The following is an 18,698-nucleotide window of genomic DNA, read 5'->3' on the forward strand; positions in this document are numbered from 1 at the left end:
AATTTTTTTGGGGTTTTTTCAGTTGAATTATAATTAAAGTTCAGGGTTAAAAACATACATAGTTCACGTTTTTTTCACTAAATGGATGTTTTCAAAGTAGATAATCGTTTTTAATAATCGTGATATCAATTATTGACCCAAATAATCCAGATTATGATTTTTGCCGTAATCGAGCAGCCCTACTTTGGTTGACACGACACATGCTCAGCTAGCTCATCAAACATGGACAAAAGGTTTTAAAAAATGTCGTCAGTCGACCAAGACCAAACTGACAAGCAACTAATCAACCAAGAGGCTGCAAACCTGGACATTTGTCGTGGGGGACCTTTAAAATGCAAAACTCGATCTTAAAGTATAATGTTTGCACATGCTAGTGTTTGACTCTGCTAAGCCTTTGTAGCATAATAGGAACTGTATGTGAATTAGAATATGCCTACAATAAATCCAAATCTATACAAAACTATTATTCAACATATTTCATAACACTTTAAATGTAATGTTTGATAATGTCCTACAATATTAACTGCTTCATTGCGTGTGTGTGAGCGTCTTGTTTTCCCTGCTTCAGCCTGAGGTGCTGCAAAATAAATCAGTGTGAGGGTGTTTTGCATTTTGCTGCATCATGCCCAATACGAAATCACTCAGAAACCAGGGCAGGCAGCGCTCTGCAACATGCTGTCATGCCTCTGTGCTAGCCTGCCCCAGTGCAGTGTGGGATTTATTGGATCACACTCAGTCACTGGAGGAGGCAGGCAGCCGATTGCACGGTGATTTCATAAAGAATCAGCCTTATCTTCGCTGCTGTCAGACTGCATCATTGTTCTCTGCCTGTTACATCATTGGCAAGCTTGAGGTCAGCTTTTTCCCACGATTGCCGCTGCACCTGAACACCCCATGACTCAGGGATTGGAAGGTTTTTTTTCTCAAGATGAACCGAGGTTTGAGAGTCTGAGTCACACCGTACCTCTGTGCACGATCTACTTCACTTTTCGCCTGTTGGTATGAGGGCTTATGAGACAAAGCAATAGTAGTATTAAATCCGTCTCCATGAGTCATCGCTGCGTTTCCTCAGCCTTCAGTTCTGCAGGTCTCTCCCTGAAGCCTCTATTCTTTCCCTCTCTGCGTTCAGTGGAGAGGGGAACCATGCTCTATGTTCCCGACAGCAGTGCGAGCTCAGCGAGCGCACCGAGCGAGGTTGAAACCATTTAAACTGTAAGCGAAAAGTGCCGTCCTTCAAACAGGTTTTCCACAGTTGCATAGCAACGGCAATTGCCATGACCGGCGTTTCCCACGGACAACGTTACCGAAGACAAACTGCCTCGTACGGGCATGGGACGACTGCAGCACTGCATCCTGTTGCCTGCAGGATGTCAACACTTCCTGATAGGATGCTCCTAAGATAGTGTTACCAGGCAACAAACCCCAATTCGAGATTTGACAGAAATATGTTTTGAGTTCAACTAAATAAGAGCAGAAATCTAAAAGCTACGGAGCTACCTGGTGTTACTATGGTGATCAGTACAGCCGACAACTTCTCTTAAACATAAAGCACAGTGTGTTTTCTTTATGGTCTCGGCAAGGACAACCAATCCCTTTGCTTAGCAGAAATATATATTACATAACGCAGCTCAGTCCGCCAAATATCAGTGTTGGAGAAGCTGTGGTGTTCGTCTGTCTCCGGAGTCTCATGCTCTCCTGCAACATGAACATTCCCGTTACAACCGTTTGCTTTGTAGCCATATTAGCTGATAGAAGGATGAATACGTATCAACCTTGTACACCCACCAATCACATTGTCTCATTACAGACAGAAAGCACAAAGGCTGCCCCGTCTGAATCCGAGAAGGAAAACCCTCCAACAAGTCACCTCTCCTATTAGGTGAGTCCAACAAGCTTTACAATAGATCACTTTCAGCAATACAGTTTTCTTTTGCTTACAGTGTTGCCAGCAAGCAGATGTTTCCAGGTCATATTTACCATGTGGGCAAACCTTGCTTGGCTTGAACAAAACCTGCGTAAGAAAAGCTTTAAAGTTAGTCGAGACCAAAGTCAAAGATTTACACGAGTTTCGGCAAAACAGAGAGTGGGTTGATTAACTGGATGCCAAGTTTAGAGGAATACGTTTTCCATTAGAAATGACAATTTGATTCTGTGAAATAGAATGGATATACAACTCCTCCATGTAATGAGTAGTATTCAATATGGCATCCTATGTAATCGTCCTCCAAAGAAGACAAATTCTCAGTTTTCCTGGATGTTCTGAAATAAAACTCAAAATGGTGCTTTCTAGTTTCCAGCATTATTTATACAATAAATAAAGTAGACTTGGTTTATTCCAATCCACTCATGAGTTCAGGTTTGCCTTCCTCTCGCGTTATCTTTGACTTTGGTTGTAGCAAGAATACTTTAAAATCTAACTTACGATTTCTGGTGGTGGAGGGTGTGGGCGTGGTGGTTGTTGGAGGCGTTGGTTTTATGCATGCGCTCAATCCTCTCCCTCTCTTTCTCCACAAAGTTGGTGTTGGTGCCGGTGCTGGTGGAGGGCAGGCGGGTCAGCCGGCTGTGGGCCCGCGGCTGGTCCCGAGACGGCATCGGAGGCGGAGGAGGAGGAGCCGGAGCCGGGGGGGATATCGGAGTCGGGATTTGCGTAGGGATCGAGATGGAGGTCGGGGCTGAAGACGGAGCGGGAACCGGGATCGCCGTCGTAGGGATGCTGTTGGAGCTGTTGTAAGAGTGGTGGGCGGAGGAGTGGTGGTGGTTGTGATGGTACTGGTGGTGGTGGTGGTTCTGGTGCAGGGGGATGGAGGAGGGGGGCTGCGGAGGAGGAGGAGCTTGGTATTGGCTGTTGTGGTGGTGGTGGTGGTGCTGTTGGTGATTCTTGGCAGACATGGAAGTGGATGTGGTCGGTGGAGGCGGTGGAGGGGGAGGAGGGAGTGGAGGCTCAGGAGGAGGAGCGGGTGGAGGAGGAACGACGGGCTGCCGCTCCAAACGCAGGTCTTTGTTCTCCTGGCTGAGCCGGTCCAGCTGGACTTCCAGCTCCTCGATCCGGCGCCTCTGAGTTTCCAGAAGCTTCTGCTGGCTCTCGATGATGTTGTTGAGTTCAAGAAGGTACTCCACCGCCCGGTTAGGGCTCTCCGGGCTGCCCTGGCCTGGGCCGTGATTAGCATCCATAACTAGCTGGTCTGAGAGTTAGCACACAGGCTAATGGTCTAAATGTTTATGACCAAGGTTTTCTAATGCTAATTTCTAAACTAAAGAACCTAAATGCTTTTTGCTGTTACAGTTGGTTAGATCCAGGTTGTACACTAAATGCTAATCTTCTGTAATCTACAGCTAGGTCAGAGCCAAATGCTAACGTGTGTTATACCACAAGGGCTTGTTCAGGTAAATAAGCTAGCAAGCTAAAGGCTAAAACCAGCAGAACTGAATAAGCCTCAACACAAGAGAACCAAATAACTACTAGATCAGAGCTCCGTACTCTAATGTCTAGTCTACAACCTAATGTCTAAATAACTACAAAACTAAACGCTATGGCCCTAAGCCCTACACCCTAAAAACTAAAGTATATTTCACCCTCCCCCCCACCAGAGGTAAGTGGGGGGGAGAGGAGTTTACTTCTTTGAGTTCTGATCTGACGATCAAGATGGACCTCGTTCTCGCTGGATCCAATCAAAGAGGTTTATCGAGTCTTCGACCATCCCCTGGTTCAGTCAGGTGTTTTTGTCCGGGTTCAGATCCATGACGGATAAAAAGAGAACGAAGTTAGAGAAAAAGATTGTCTTCTTTCCCCCCCTCCCAAGAAAACTGTCTTTTTGTTTGTCAGTGAGTCAGTTGTATCCACTCTTTGCACTCCATGCAGAAGATCAGAGCAATGGTTTCCAAGAAGCAGGCGTGGAGATCACAGATAACAGAGACGTGATGTGTCCCTCCGTGTCAAAGATATTGCACATTAGCATTGCTGAGAGAAGGAAGATTGTCCTGCAAGAGGGCTAGAGGGATATGTTCTGCATCCAACAAGTTCTGCAGCAGGAATGCAGTCTGGAGGTGCGTGCAAACACTTCCAAAATGCTGCCTAACCACCGGCTTCCACGTAGTACCTCATAATAGAATCCTGGTGTCAGAAACCTCGTGTGAATTCTCCAAATCAAAGAGTTTTCTGAGCAGGAAAAGAGACTTCAAAGAATTCAGTTCAACAAAACACTTTGGAACCAGACTTCGAGAAATCAACACAACCCAAAGCTCCAAAAAATGAAAATGTAACGTCCGTCGAAGATCATCTTCTGAGAAACGTGGAAGAGTCCAAGGGCTCACCCGCAGGACTTAGCCTGTCGTCCTGCAGTCGCGATGTCGGAGGAAGCGATGCGAGAAGGTGAAATGTCATGTCAGATGTTTGTCTTGTTCCTGGATACAGTGAGACATCTGGGATTCATCGTCCCGCTGGATGGCATGTCCAGATCCTTCTGTGTGTCATCCGTCCGTCACATGAAAAAGAACCAAAGAAAGAGAAGATGAGAAGGTAGTAGGTTGTACAACAGGAGAGGCAGAGTCAACGGGAAATATCAACTTTCACAATGTTCCTTGAAAAAACACCTTTATTTTCCTCCATTCATCATTTAGACTTTGCCCTCTTTATTTTAGTCCATTTACGTCCCTGACTTTTGCTTTCAACATAAATGTGTCAGTTTATTTGGCTTTTCCTTTTTTCTCCTCTCTTCCTGATCTCTCTTTTGCTCTCCTTCCATACGCTGTTCCCCTTTAATATAGCTGTTACGGCCCGTCCTCACAGCGGCGTGCGTTGACGCTTGCCGGCGGGCGTGTCTGAAACTCGACCAACAACCAATCACATGAATCTCCCGCCCCTGACACACAAGCAGCGGTTTGATTGGCTAGACTCGAGCTTGTACTGGCATATGATTCGATTGGCTGGCGCTTCTGCCGAGGCTTCAAAAGTTGAACATTGCTCAACTTTTGCAGCGAGCCCCGCCAGCAAAGCTTCACTTCGCGGTGGTGGCGAAGTCCATAGGGACTTGGCTTGGCAACTGGAAGGTCACCAGTTCAAGTCCCGGAAAGACCAAGTGCTACTGAGGTGTCCCTGAGCAATGCACCGTTCCCTACACTGCTCCCTGGGCGCCGTACATAATGGCAGCCCACTGCTCCAAACACTAGGATGGGTCAAAGGCAGAGAAACCGTGTCGTTACATGGTACCTGTACTACGTAATGACAATACGTTGAATATATCTATCTATCTATGCAGTTTGGCGAAAAGTGACGTCACCCCATTCAAAGTGAATGGTGAAGCTTTCAACGCACGCCGTTGTGTGGACGGGCCGTTTCATCTCCATCCCTTTCGTACATGTTCTCTCCTTCTCCATGGTTGCTAGGAGTGTGAGGTCTCTCAGCCCATAAATACCCATGACATGCTCCGTCTAAACCATCAGAGACGAGAACAATCATCACACCCCATAAGCCTCTCCTCCTACACTCTATCACTATCCCCCCTCTGTCTCAGTCCACCTCCTCTGGTCTCACGCTCTCTCTATGCATTTTCACACCCAGTCTTAGTTCTCTTCCAATTCAATCCTGTCCTGTTGTGTGTGTTGCACTATATCAATGTAATATCTCAAATTAAATAACATTTAAGACTCTTGGTAGCCACATGCTGGCTGCAGCTAGCCGTTCCTGCAGCTAATGTCACACAGCATTAAACACAAGGAGGGCTGCATCGTAAAAACGTCCTGTATGAAATCCCAAGGTAAGCGTCGTCAGGGCTACGATAGGATGTTTATACATTTATTAAATCAACCATATGTCTCTGTTCAGTCACAGCTTAGCAACAGTTACAAGGCATTTAGAGTTGACTGATTATTGGCTTTGATATTCAGCATTTTGACGATAATACCACATTTTGGGCTCTTATATCTTATGTGGCGCAATAATAAATATAAGTATTATTATTATGGAGCCATCTTTGTCTCTCTGTCTGCAGTCAACCTCGATGTGCTACCCACCGCCCATCTGATTGATTACACGTCATAAATCATGTTTTGTTGCCTATTAGCGTTTTCTTTCTTTTTTTTACAAATTGTACGGTGTCCTTGGGTGTCATGAAAGGCGCCTACAAATTAAATGTATTATTATTATTATTATTATTATTAAGTAATAGTCTGCCAGAATAGTGTGCCACTGATGGGAAGTTACTACCAATGCATTTTTAGACTTAGAGTTTTAGAGTTGATATAAACATCACAATTCTCGGAGTCAGAATCTGAATCAGGTTTTTGAGTTGGTGAATAACAGAAGCAAAGTAAGTGATGCAAAAATCAAGAAACATAAATATTGATTTCGTTTTTTGGAAGTGATAGTTTTGTCCAAAAATGTGTGAATTGGCAAAAACAACCAGTGGTGTTTTTCTCTAAGAGTGGACCACAGCAACACAAATACTGAATTTGGGTAAGAGATGTGATCTGTTACTACATTATTTATCAGATTGAAAAACTGCAAAACTATCTCACTTGCCAACAGGCGTTAGTTACAATAAAGACTCCAGTCTGCCGTGTAGTTCGTGCAAAAGTAAATACGTTAGCAGTGGAAACCGTGGAAGTTATTGTGGGTCCGAAATAAATATATCAGAAAACCAGTTAATAAACAGTGATAGCTTCATCAAAAATGTACTCACTTTGATATTGAATAAAATAGGAGAATAAGAAATGTATTGAATTAGTCACAGGAATTATGGGTAATGAAGTTTCTTACCCTGTCTAGCAATATATCTCTAAAACCAATGGCCACGTCTTTAATGTGCAAATTGTTTGCCAGTTGTATACCTTGCTATCTCACACACACACACACACACACACACACACACACACACACACACACACACACACACACACACACACACACACACACACACCACACACACACACACACACACACACACACACACACACACACACACACACACACACACACACACACACACACACACACACACACACACACACACACACACACACACACACACACACACACCAATGAAATGGCTCTCTGGTGTCTATTTCAAAGCGGTCAAACAGTTTCAGTTTTTATATCTCTTTCCATTAAGCACATTCAATTATTCATGACTCACTAACTGACCACAATCCCTCTCTCTCTCTCTCTCTCTCTCTCTCTCTCTCTCTCTCTCTCTCTCTCTCTCCCTCTCTCTCTCTGTCTCCGTCAGTGTCTCTCTCTCTCTCTCTCTGGATGTGCAGACTGTTTGCTTCATACACACCGTACATCAGGCAGTAAGCAAGCTCTCACTTTATAACACTAAATGGCATTTGTGTTTGTAATTATAATTCCGATATAACATGTGACAGAAATGCTTTAAAGAGGTCATGCTTTTTGGGTTTTCCCTTCCCTCTACTGTGGTATAAAGGTGTGTGTGCATGTACATGGTCTGCAAAGGCTAAAATCCCAAAGTTCCCTCCAGAGGGAGTTTCTCTCCCACACACTCCCCCGCCTGAAACGCCTCCATTGGACTCCTTAGTTTACTTCTGGAAAAAAGTGGCATCACACTCGCGCTTCTATTGGATAGCGCTCCAACACATTGTTCGTGATAGGCTAAGGGGCAGGACTTCTCTAAGCGGTTGAACAATCACAACAGAGCCGGCCAGCTAACCAATCAGAGCAGACTGGGCTCTGGTTTCAGACAGAGGGTGAAAAGAGGTGCTGCAGCACAGGCAGTCTGAGAAAAATAAAGAGCTTTTTGAACATTAAAGCATGGAGACATGTAGAGACACTACATACTGATATACACCTGAACATCAGCAGGAGAGGACTCTTTAAAGTAGAGACACTACATACTGATATACACCTGAACATCAGCAGGAGAGGACTCTTTAAAGTAGAGACACTACATACTGATATACACCTGAACATCAGCAGGAGAGGACTCTTTAAAGTAGAGACACTACATACTGATATACACCTGAACATCAGCAGGAGAGGACTCTTTAAAGTAGAGACACTACATACTGATATACACCTGAACATCAGCAGGAGAGGACTCTTTAAAGTAGAGACACTACATACTGATATACACCTGCACATCAGCAGGAGAGGACTCTTTAAAGTAGAGACACTACATACTGATATACACCTGAACATCAGCAGGAGAGGACTCTTTAAAGTAGAGACACTACATACTGATATACACCTGAACATCAGCAGGAGAGGACTATTTAAAGTAGAGACACTACATACTGATATACACCTGCACATCAGCAGGAGAGGACTCTTTAAAGTAGAGACACTACATACTGATATACACCTGAACATCAGCAGGAGAGGACTCTTTAAAGTAGAGACACTACATACTGATATACACCTGAACATCAGCAGGAGAGGACTCTTTAAAGTAGAGAGACTACATACTGATATACACCTGAACATCAGCAGGAGAGGACTCTTTAAAGTAGAGACACTACATACTGATATACACCTGAACATCAGCAGGAGAGGACTCTTTAAAGTAGAGACACTACATACTGATATGAACCTGAACATCAGCAGGAGATGACTCTTTAAAGTAGAGACAGTACATACTGATATACACCTGAACATCAGCAGGAGAGTACTCTTTAAAGTAGAGACACTACATACTGATATACACCTGAACATCAGCAGGAGAGGACTCTTTAAAGTAGAGACACTACATACTGATATACACCTGAACATCATCAGGAGAGGACTCTTTAAAGAGACACTACATACTGATATACACCTGAACATCAGCAGGAGAGGACTCTTTAAAGTAGAGACACTACATACTGATATACACCTGCACATCAGCAGGAGAGGACTCTTTAAAGTAGAGACACTACATACTGATATACACCTGAACATCAGCAGGAGAGGACTCTTTAAAGTAGAGACACTACATACTGATATACACCTGAACATCAGCAGGAGAGGACTCTTTAAAGTAGAGACACTACATACTGATATACACCTGAACATCAGCAGGAGAGGACTCTTTAAAGTAGAGACACTACATACTGATATACACCTGCACATCAGCAGGAGAGGACTCTTTAAAGTAGAGACACTACATACTGATATACACCTGAACATCAGCAGGAGAGGACTCTTTAAAGTAGAGACACTACATACTGATATACACCTGAACATCAGCAGGAGAGGACTCTTTAAAGAGACACTACATACTGATATACACCTGAACATCAGCAGGAGAGGACTCTTTAAAGTAGAGACACTACATACTGATATACACCTGAACATCAGCAGGAGAGGACTCTTTAAAGTAGAGACACTACATACTGATATACACCTGAACATCAGCAGGAGAGGACTCTTTAAAGTAGAGACACTACATACTGATATACACCTGAACATCAGCAGGAGAGGACTCTTTAAAGTAGATACACTACATACTGATATACACCTGAACATCAGCAGGAGAGGACTCTTTAAAGTAGAGCTAAGGGGGGCATAGTGTAGCATTTAGCAGCTAACGAGACAGATATTTCCCTCGGGAGCACGTAGAGACCAACAAGCTAAAACGAGTAAATATTGGTTTTACAATCATGAGGTGGACACAAACACAAAGACTCCTAATGAATCACCATGCTGCTTTGTGACTGCGGTGAAATGAGCACCTGTTTTCATACCAGGTGAGGATATACATGAAGCGTTGATCTGTCTTCACTGACCAAACGTGTCTAAACTAAATCACTTGATGCACGTTTTAGTTTAGCTTTTTCCAAAGTCATGAATGAACTTTCTCGCTCAAACTCTAGACATATTCGTGACAAGTCCCTTTAAAATGTGCTCGTTGTAGATGAGCCATTGACTTCACGACATAATTACATTTTCTGGGGTTTTAAATTTGAAACAAGCCCTGAAATAAATCTTCACTCTTGTTTCAGTACGCATTTTATATGCACCCAATGTCTTATCAAACTGTAGGCGGTTTGAAAACCCAATTCTTTCCCTATTCGGATTTATAATATTCCAGTTGAATTTGACAGTAGCAGCAGGACTATTTTAATTGCCCAATTTTACAGTCACGTTATCTGTCATCGACACACACACACACACACACACACACACACACACACACACACACACACACACACACACACACACACACACACACACACACACACACACACACACACACACACACACACACACACACACACACACACACACACACACACACACACACACACACACACACACACACACACCGAGTAGCTCATACAACCCACACGTTTCACACACACAGCAGCTCACACAGCGTACTTCCACAGCACGTACACGCACACACACACACACACACACACACACACACACACACACACACACACACACACACACACACACACACACACACACACACACACACACACACACACACACACACACACACACACACACACACACACACACACACACACACACACACACATCACATGCAAACAGACACAAAAGCTAACTGCACACACACACACACACACACACACACACACACACACACACACACACACACACATAAAAGACCTCATGGCCTATATAGCCAACAGTTACACATACATGACATACATACGTGTGCACGCACGCGCACACACACACACACACACACACACACACACACACACACACACACACACACACACACACACACACACACACACACACACACACACACACACACACACGATGCAGCATCTAGAGAAAAAAGCAGAGAGGAATGAAAAGCAGGAAGCGGAGTCTCACAGGTTTCAGCTGCTCCTGCAGAGGTGATGGAGGGATGAAGGTGGGGGAGGAGGAAGAGGAGGAGGAGGGAGGATTATTGATCCCTGCTCATCCCTCTATCTCCTCCTCCGCTGCTGCTGTCACCATCATCTCCCTCCGAGTAAAAAAAAAAAACACAACCGCTGACGTTTCTCTCTATTTCTGATTCTTGTTGATCAGATTATGATCAATTCCTCGCCTCCTTCTCTCCTCCTGCATGTATCCTTCTGCTGCAGGCCTCCTTCCTCCTTTTCTTCTTGTTGCCGAGTCAATCTCTTTCTAATTATCATTCCTCTGCGTCTGACAGCCGAGCGATCCGCTGCTGCAGCGCTGATGATCCCCCCTCTCGCTGTGAACGGACGCTGCTTTGGTTTTTATCACTGGTGGTAATATATTAGTATTTTTCTCCTCCGCTATGCTGCCGTAGAAAGAGGAGGAGGAAGGAGGGAGAGAGGAGGGAGGAGGTGTCGAGTCCAGACAGCAGCCTGGATAGATGGATGGAGGTGGGGGACACAGAAGAAGGAAGAAGGAGAAAGGAGGGAGGAAAAGTGTGTTTGCGTGTGTGTGCTGGTAGCAGAGAGGAAAAAGAACGCACACCGTCACGCGGCGACACACGCAGAAATCACATCACCGCTGGTTTACCGCACAACCAGGAGCCTCACACACACATTACAGAGGCTGGGGGACAGTGTTACTGACAGAGAGGACTTCACACACACATTACAGAGGCTGGGGGACAGTGTTACCGACAGAGAGGACTTCACACACACATTACAGAGGCTGGGGGACAGTGTTACCGACAGAGAGGACTTCACACACACATTACAGAGGCTGGGGGACAGTGTTACCGACAGAGAGGACTTCACACACACATTACAGAGGCTGGGGGACAGTGTTACCGACAGAGAGGACTTCACACACACATTACAGAGGCTGGGGGACAGTGTTACCGACAGAGAGGACTTCACACACACATTACAGAGGCTGGGGGACAGTGTCACCGACAGAGAGGACTTCACACACACATTACAGAGGCTGGGGGACAGTGTTACCGACAGAGAGGACTTCACACACACATTACAGAGGCTGGGGGACAGTGTCACCGACAGAGAGGACTTCACACACACATTACAGAGGCTGGGGGACAGTGTCACCGACAGAGAGGACTTCACACACACATTACAGAGGCTGGGGGACACACACACTCAATCCAGAAATGTTATGCAAGAATCAGAGACACAAAAGCTACAGAAAGACGAACAGATCATCGGCCCGTGACCGCAGGCTGCAGGCAAAATAGTGTAGTCATATAATGTGGTATTAAAATTATTAATGAAGAATTTAAATTCACTCTTCATTCAAAAGTAAGGCATCCAATGAGGCATGTTACTATAATTTGTTATTTATTTACTGTATGTTAAAAAATTAGGAAGTATATTGAACAGAGTACACAGGGACAAACTAAGTCAATACATACAAAGCATTAAAAGAGGTATTACAGGGACGCTCGATAACGCTCCGAATTCCAACTTGACTTGTGCACAATCACATTGAACCGCACACACAAACTCCAGACAGTCATATCGAAAATAACTTCTAAAAGGAAAAGTAACTCAGTTAAATAGATATGTTAACTAAATCGTTGCAGTTACCCCTGACTGAGTAACCTGCCCTCATTAAAGAGGCCCTTTGTAGCTTTTTCTGGGGTTTCCCTTTCCTGTAGTGTGTTTTGTGGGCATGTAAATGGTCTGCAAAGGCTACAATCTCAAAGTGTCCCAGAGGGAGTTTCTCTACAACTCCCCCCCTGCCTGAAACCCCTCCATCGGACTCCTTTGTTTACTTCCAGATCATGGTGACATCACAATGTAACAGTTGCACTTCTATTAGCTAGCACTCCAACACATTGTACGAGGCTAAGGGGCGGGACATCTCTAAGCGGTTGACCAATCACAACAGAGCCGGCCAGCTAACCAATCAGAGCAGACTGGGCTCTGGTTTCAGACAGAGGGTGAAAAAAGGTGCTGCAGCACAGGCAGTATGAGAAAAATAAAGAGCTTTTTGAACATTAAAGCATGGAGACATGTAGAGACACTACATACTGATATACACCTGAACATCAGCAGGAGAGGACTCTTTAAAGTAGAGGCACATACTGATATACACCTGAACATCAGCAGGAGAGGACTCTTTAAAGTAGAGGCACATACTGATATACACCTGAACATCAGCAGGAGAGGACTCTTTAAAGTAGAGACACTACATACTGATATACACCTGAACATCAGCAGGAGAGAACTCTTTAAAGTAGAGACACTACATACTGATATACACCTGAACATCAGCAGGAGAGGACTCTTTAAAGTAGAGACACTACATACTGATATACACCTGAACATCAGCAGGAGAGGACTCTTTAAAGTAGAAACACTACATACTGATATACACCTGAACATCAGCAGGAGAGGACTCTTTAAAGTAGAGACACTACACACTGATATACACCTGAACATCAGCAGGAGAGGACTCTTTAAAGTAGAGACACTACATACTGATATCAGCAGGAGAGGACTCTTTAAAGTAGAGACACTACATACTGATATACACCTGAACATCAGCAGGAGAGGACTCTTTAAAGTAGAGACACTACATACTGATATACACCTGAACATCAGCAGGAGAGGACTCTTTAAAGGAGAGACACTACATACTGATATACACCTGAACATCAGCAGGAGAGGACTCTTTAAAGTAGAGACACTACATACTGATATACACCTGCACATCAGCAGGAGAGGACTCTTTAAAGTAGAGACACTACATACTGATATACACCTGAACATCAGCAGGAGAGGACTCTTTAAAGTAGAGACACTACACACTGATATACACCTGAACATCAGCAGGAGAGGACTCTTTAAAGTAGAGACACTACATACTGATATCAGCAGGAGAGGACTCTTTAAAGTAGAGATACTACATACTGATATACACCTGAACATCAGCAGGAGAGGACTCTTTAAAGGAGAGACACTACATACTGATATACACCTGAACATCAGCAGGAGAGGACTCTTTAAAGTAGAGACACTACATACTGACTGATATACACCTGAACATCAGCAGGAGAGGACTCTTTAAAGTAGAGACACTACATACTGACTGATATACACCTGAACATCAGCAGGAGAGGACTCTTTAAAGGAGAGACACTACATACTGATATCAGCAGGAGAGGACTCTTTAATAGATAAGTCAACTAATCGTTGCAGCTTGACTGAGTAACCTTTTCCATATTTAAATAAGATACTGCATTTGGTTGGCCAGAGACCGGGCACACTATAACAGATCAACAAGTTATTATGGAAAAGCTAATTTTCTGATTTCACATTTCATGACCATAGAATGTGTATCCTTGTTACAATTACCATTTCAAATGTGAGTGTTGAAGATCCTTACGTTTCTTTCATTAACTGTCAATGTTACACAACTACCAGCAGCACTGACCGCCTAGGGCTGTCCCGAATACCATTTTTCGGGCTCCGGATATTCGGTAGTAATCAGCAGCGAATATTCGAATATTCGGTGCGGAGAGATTTGTATTTTTTTTTTAATACATTTTTTTTTCACATTTTTTTTTTTCACATTTTTTTTTTTCCCCAAAAGGTTTCATAACATGCTCCGAATCCGAGACACCTGACAACACGCTGTTAAGCAGAAGCGCAGAAAGAGCATACTATTACGATTTATATGTATTTATTGTCTCAGTACTCGCAAACATTAAAACTAAATGTGTCCTCTGCATTTAACCCAGCGCAGCACCCGGGGACCACATCTGGTTCCACATTCCGTCTATAACATTTTACAACCTGAACAGTCAAACAAAGATACAAAACACATATTTCAGCTGCCAGCTTCATGTTGCTGGCATTGTCGTGGACAACGGCTACTCGCTTATAATTCGGAATGGCAAAGGCGTCCGCCACTTCTCCAAGCTGTTCTGCAATATTTACTCCCGTATGGTTTACTTCCATTACTTTGGTTTCCAAAACAAAGTTACAGAGTTTCCACTCCCGAGTTATGAAATGACAGGTGACAGCCATATACGCCTCCATACGCACCGAGGTCCAAATGTCCGTTGTAAAATTTACGGCAGTTGAGTTTTCAATCTGAGTTACAATTTGGTCTCGGTGATCGCTGTACTTCAGAGACATGGCATCTAAAATACTGGAGCGTTTGGGGACAGTGTAGCCGGGCTCCATCTTCTTCATTAATTTTCTGAAGCCTTCGCCTTCGACTATGTAAATGGGTCTCATATCCATAGCGATGAAATCTACTATGGCATCTGTTATCTCTATCTTTCTTTTCTCCGTTATCGGTTTTTGGAACTGTAGGGTCTGCTGTATTTTTGAGGATGTTGATGGCTGGGATGCGTGGGGATGCACCTATGGACACAATTTATTATTAGGCTGAGCTACTCAACTTTATGCCAATAATTGCCTTAGCCCCAGATGTTCCCACATTACTCCTATTATTTTCACTATTCTGATAAAATTAAAAAACTAATATAAAAAAAACAATTCGGTTGCTTGCTTGCAACTATTTTCCAAGCAAAGTAAGTGCACGTTTTTATCATGTTTAACGTTACTGTTTAAACGGCGGATAAAGCAGCTTCATCATGGCAACTTCACAACAGCTAAGCTAAGCTAGGCTACTACTTACAGCATCCAGGTGACTTTTCAGAGTTGTTGTGCCACCGTGGTAGGCCAGTTTCTTATCACATATTTGGCACACTGCCTTCTTTTTACCGTCATCCAATTTAAAATGGTCCCACACAGCTGAAGTATTCGGCATTTTATGGGTGAAACGAGGTGAAGAGAGGTGAAGCGTGCCGTTTGCGTTCGTGACTGTGAACAGTGAATGATTGTACATATTTCCGCATTTTAACAGTGCAATTCAAAAGTATAAATATAGTATAAGAATATGGCAATTCGCCTTTATTAATAGCATACATTTAGAAAAATATATTAAAAAAAATGGAAAAAAAATTAGTTTAATTTTTTTTTTTTTTTTTTTTTTAAATAAAAAAACGAATATCCGAATAATGAAATTGAAACCCGAATAGTTGGCCAACGAACGAATATTCGAATAGTCGAATATTCGGGTACAGCCCTACCGCCTACACAACTGCATTTATGGTAAGTGGATTCCCACACTGTACACACACTGTAGGATGAGCAAAAGGCCCAGCACATGATAGGCTAATACAGAAAGTTGGTTCCCCATAATAACTGTGCCACTATTTGAATAACCAGAACAACAATTCATACTCCAAGTACTTAGCTTCTGGCAGTATACAGATTAATCTCATATTCTTATTTTGCTTGAGTGCAGAAAACAACACGTGGCTCGACATGAAATCACACTATGTATAACGACTCAACTAAGGCTGCACAGTTGATCAAAATTATATCGAAATCACTATATTGGCTAGTGCAATATCCATGTCACAGGAAGCACAACATCTGTTAAAGGCTAAATATGTGAACAAATACCATTTTACTTTAATTATTGTGGAACGAAGATATACCAGACTCTGAAACATATTCTACAGACTTGTTTGCAACTAATCTTCCACGATTATTTTAATATATTTTTCAGAGACAATAAGAATTTAGTTTAAAAAATGATCGATTCCTCCAACATTTTGAATCATATCGCAATTGCAATATTAGTCATAATAGTTGCTGTAAGTAATTGTGTTCAAATCATGCAGCACTATTAACATTTCTCAATGGTGATGTTTCCATACAGGATATTATTGAAGCTATTACACGTCCGAGGGTTTCACATTGCATTAGATCTTCATACCTACACAGATACTATACAAGTATAAGAGGTTGACTGTCACTCTCTGTATACAATTGTCAGAGATTATCTTAAAAAAGAACAAAATATGAAAAAGAAAACAGCTCCAAATGAGAAGATGTAAACAATTAACTAATACTATCACAACACATGTGTTGCTGTGGAAATGTTACTTTACTCATATGAGCTAAAGAATATCAGGCCTAGTATTGGAGCAACTATATTATGTCCATAGAGGCTGTAACAATAAATAATGTATGAGAAATACCTCAAAACACATCGACAGATTTGATTTAGGATATTATTAAGAAGCCAGAGGAACTTCATTGTGTGTCCAAGAGGTAATATGATACTAGCCTTATACAGGTATGATGAAGTGTTTAGCTGTGTTGTTGTTATGTTATGATTCAGCTGTTACACTATATTGTAATACTCTAAGCAGTGAAATATTACGCTTATATAAAGTCAAAATTAAATAAAACTGTCATTATATAAAGAATATAACAGCAGATGCATAAGATGATTTAACACGATCACTGTAACCTATCATCCTAAATCATGGCACTATTATGATGATTGTGAGGGTAAGAAAAGGTATACAATCACACACAACTCAACAGGCTGAATGCAGGCCCACTAATTCAATCACATCATCCAGTAAATGACACACACAGCTACCGCCAGGGGATACTGGAAGCTCACGATAATTCAAATACAACATATAGTGGAAATAAGAGGCTGCAGCAGCAGGCCTCCACACATCACACCATGCTGTAGCAATACCATAGAAGAAGAATATAACGTGGTTTCTAACAGGGCTGATGAAGCTTTCCATAAACGTCTATACATTAATATTATTAGAGTGTGTTAGGTTTTTATCTTTGGTCTACCTGTTCGTATATTCCGGCATTATGTAGTTGGAAAACCAACTAACCGTCAGCCTAATTATCGACGCATATGGTGAATGATCCGAGGAAACGTGATGAAGGATTTTTGATAAAGCCCTTGTAATTCAAATAAAAAAATCACCAGCACTGAGTCTTTTCTGCTGTCTGCGGACATTGAGCAAGAGCAGAAAACGCACGACCACATACACACTCAGTCCACACGCACACACGCACACACTGCCGTTTAACACCAAGCTGGACGTGACGAAGACAGATATTGATTTTGTTTGATAGAAATTCACCTGTAGTGTGAGTCGGTCCTCTGTCCTCTGCTGCAGAATAACAATAATCCCCATCACACACACTTACACACTCGCACACACACTAGCCTCTGTCATCAGGAGCTGCTGGGAGCTGTGGCTGCAGACGAGCCAAAGATCCTCTATCACCGAAAAGAGCGATCACTCTGTTGCCACTAAAAACAATTATCTATTTCCCCAGGACTGAACCCTAAACCTGGAAATGAGTTAGTATTTTAGCACTTCAGGGCCCACTGTCTTGAAGCCGATGGTTTAATCCAGGGGTGTCAAACACAAATAAACAGTGGGCCACATTTAAAAAATCGGTACTAGTCGAGGGTACTGGTTCAATGTTTATTGAAAAACTGAATGAACTTAACGTATTGTACATATTAAACCTGGAACTAACACATCTTAAATTATTGCCAATAGAGAGGCGAAGTCCCGCCCATCTACTTCCGACCCATGGGACCTTATTTCGGAAAAAGATTATCTTTCGATCCCGTTTGAATTGTGTCACGAATTACACATATGATGTTTGTCAATCTTAAAAAATAATTTCCATGTCAAAAAAGTCAGTTTGTCGTAAAACTGTTGAAATATAAGACTATGTGAAATACGCAACTAGAAAGACTACAAATCCCAGAATCCCGGTCCCGCATGCTGGCTCTTATGGAACCGACTAACTCCCCATGTGTGTGTGTACAGCTCTCAACGTGCCCTGACTTGTAGTGATTTTCAGCTATTTTAATACTTTTCTCCTCATTCTGAAAGAAAGAAGTGAAATGTGCCAACGTGACGGCCGTCTTGGTGTGTGGTGCGAGACGGGAGATGTAGTTCAAT

The 18,698-nt window shown here is 42.9% G+C and overlaps 1 protein-coding gene across 1 annotated transcript in view; it reads right to left on the reverse strand.

Annotated features, from left to right (window-relative positions):
* LOC117449642 (IQ motif and SEC7 domain-containing protein 2-like) overlaps window positions 1–17,969 on the reverse strand; it is a 178,433-nt gene extending 160,464 nt beyond the window's left edge. The window contains exons 1-2 of the mRNA XM_071203666.1: window positions 17,859–17,969; window positions 2,423–4,460 (exon numbers count right to left, since the gene is read on the reverse strand). Of these exons, the coding sequence (XP_071059767.1) occupies window positions 2,423–3,171 (749 nt within the window). The 5' untranslated portion in view covers window positions 3,172–4,460; window positions 17,859–17,969. The remainder of the gene's footprint in view (window positions 1–2,422; window positions 4,461–17,858) is intronic.
* Between the last annotated feature and the right edge of the window lie 729 nt (window positions 17,970–18,698).

The sequence above is a fragment of the Pseudochaenichthys georgianus genome, chromosome 7 (assembly GCF_902827115.2).
Source record: "Pseudochaenichthys georgianus chromosome 7, fPseGeo1.2, whole genome shotgun sequence".
Lineage (NCBI taxonomy): Eukaryota > Metazoa > Chordata > Actinopteri > Perciformes > Channichthyidae > Pseudochaenichthys > Pseudochaenichthys georgianus.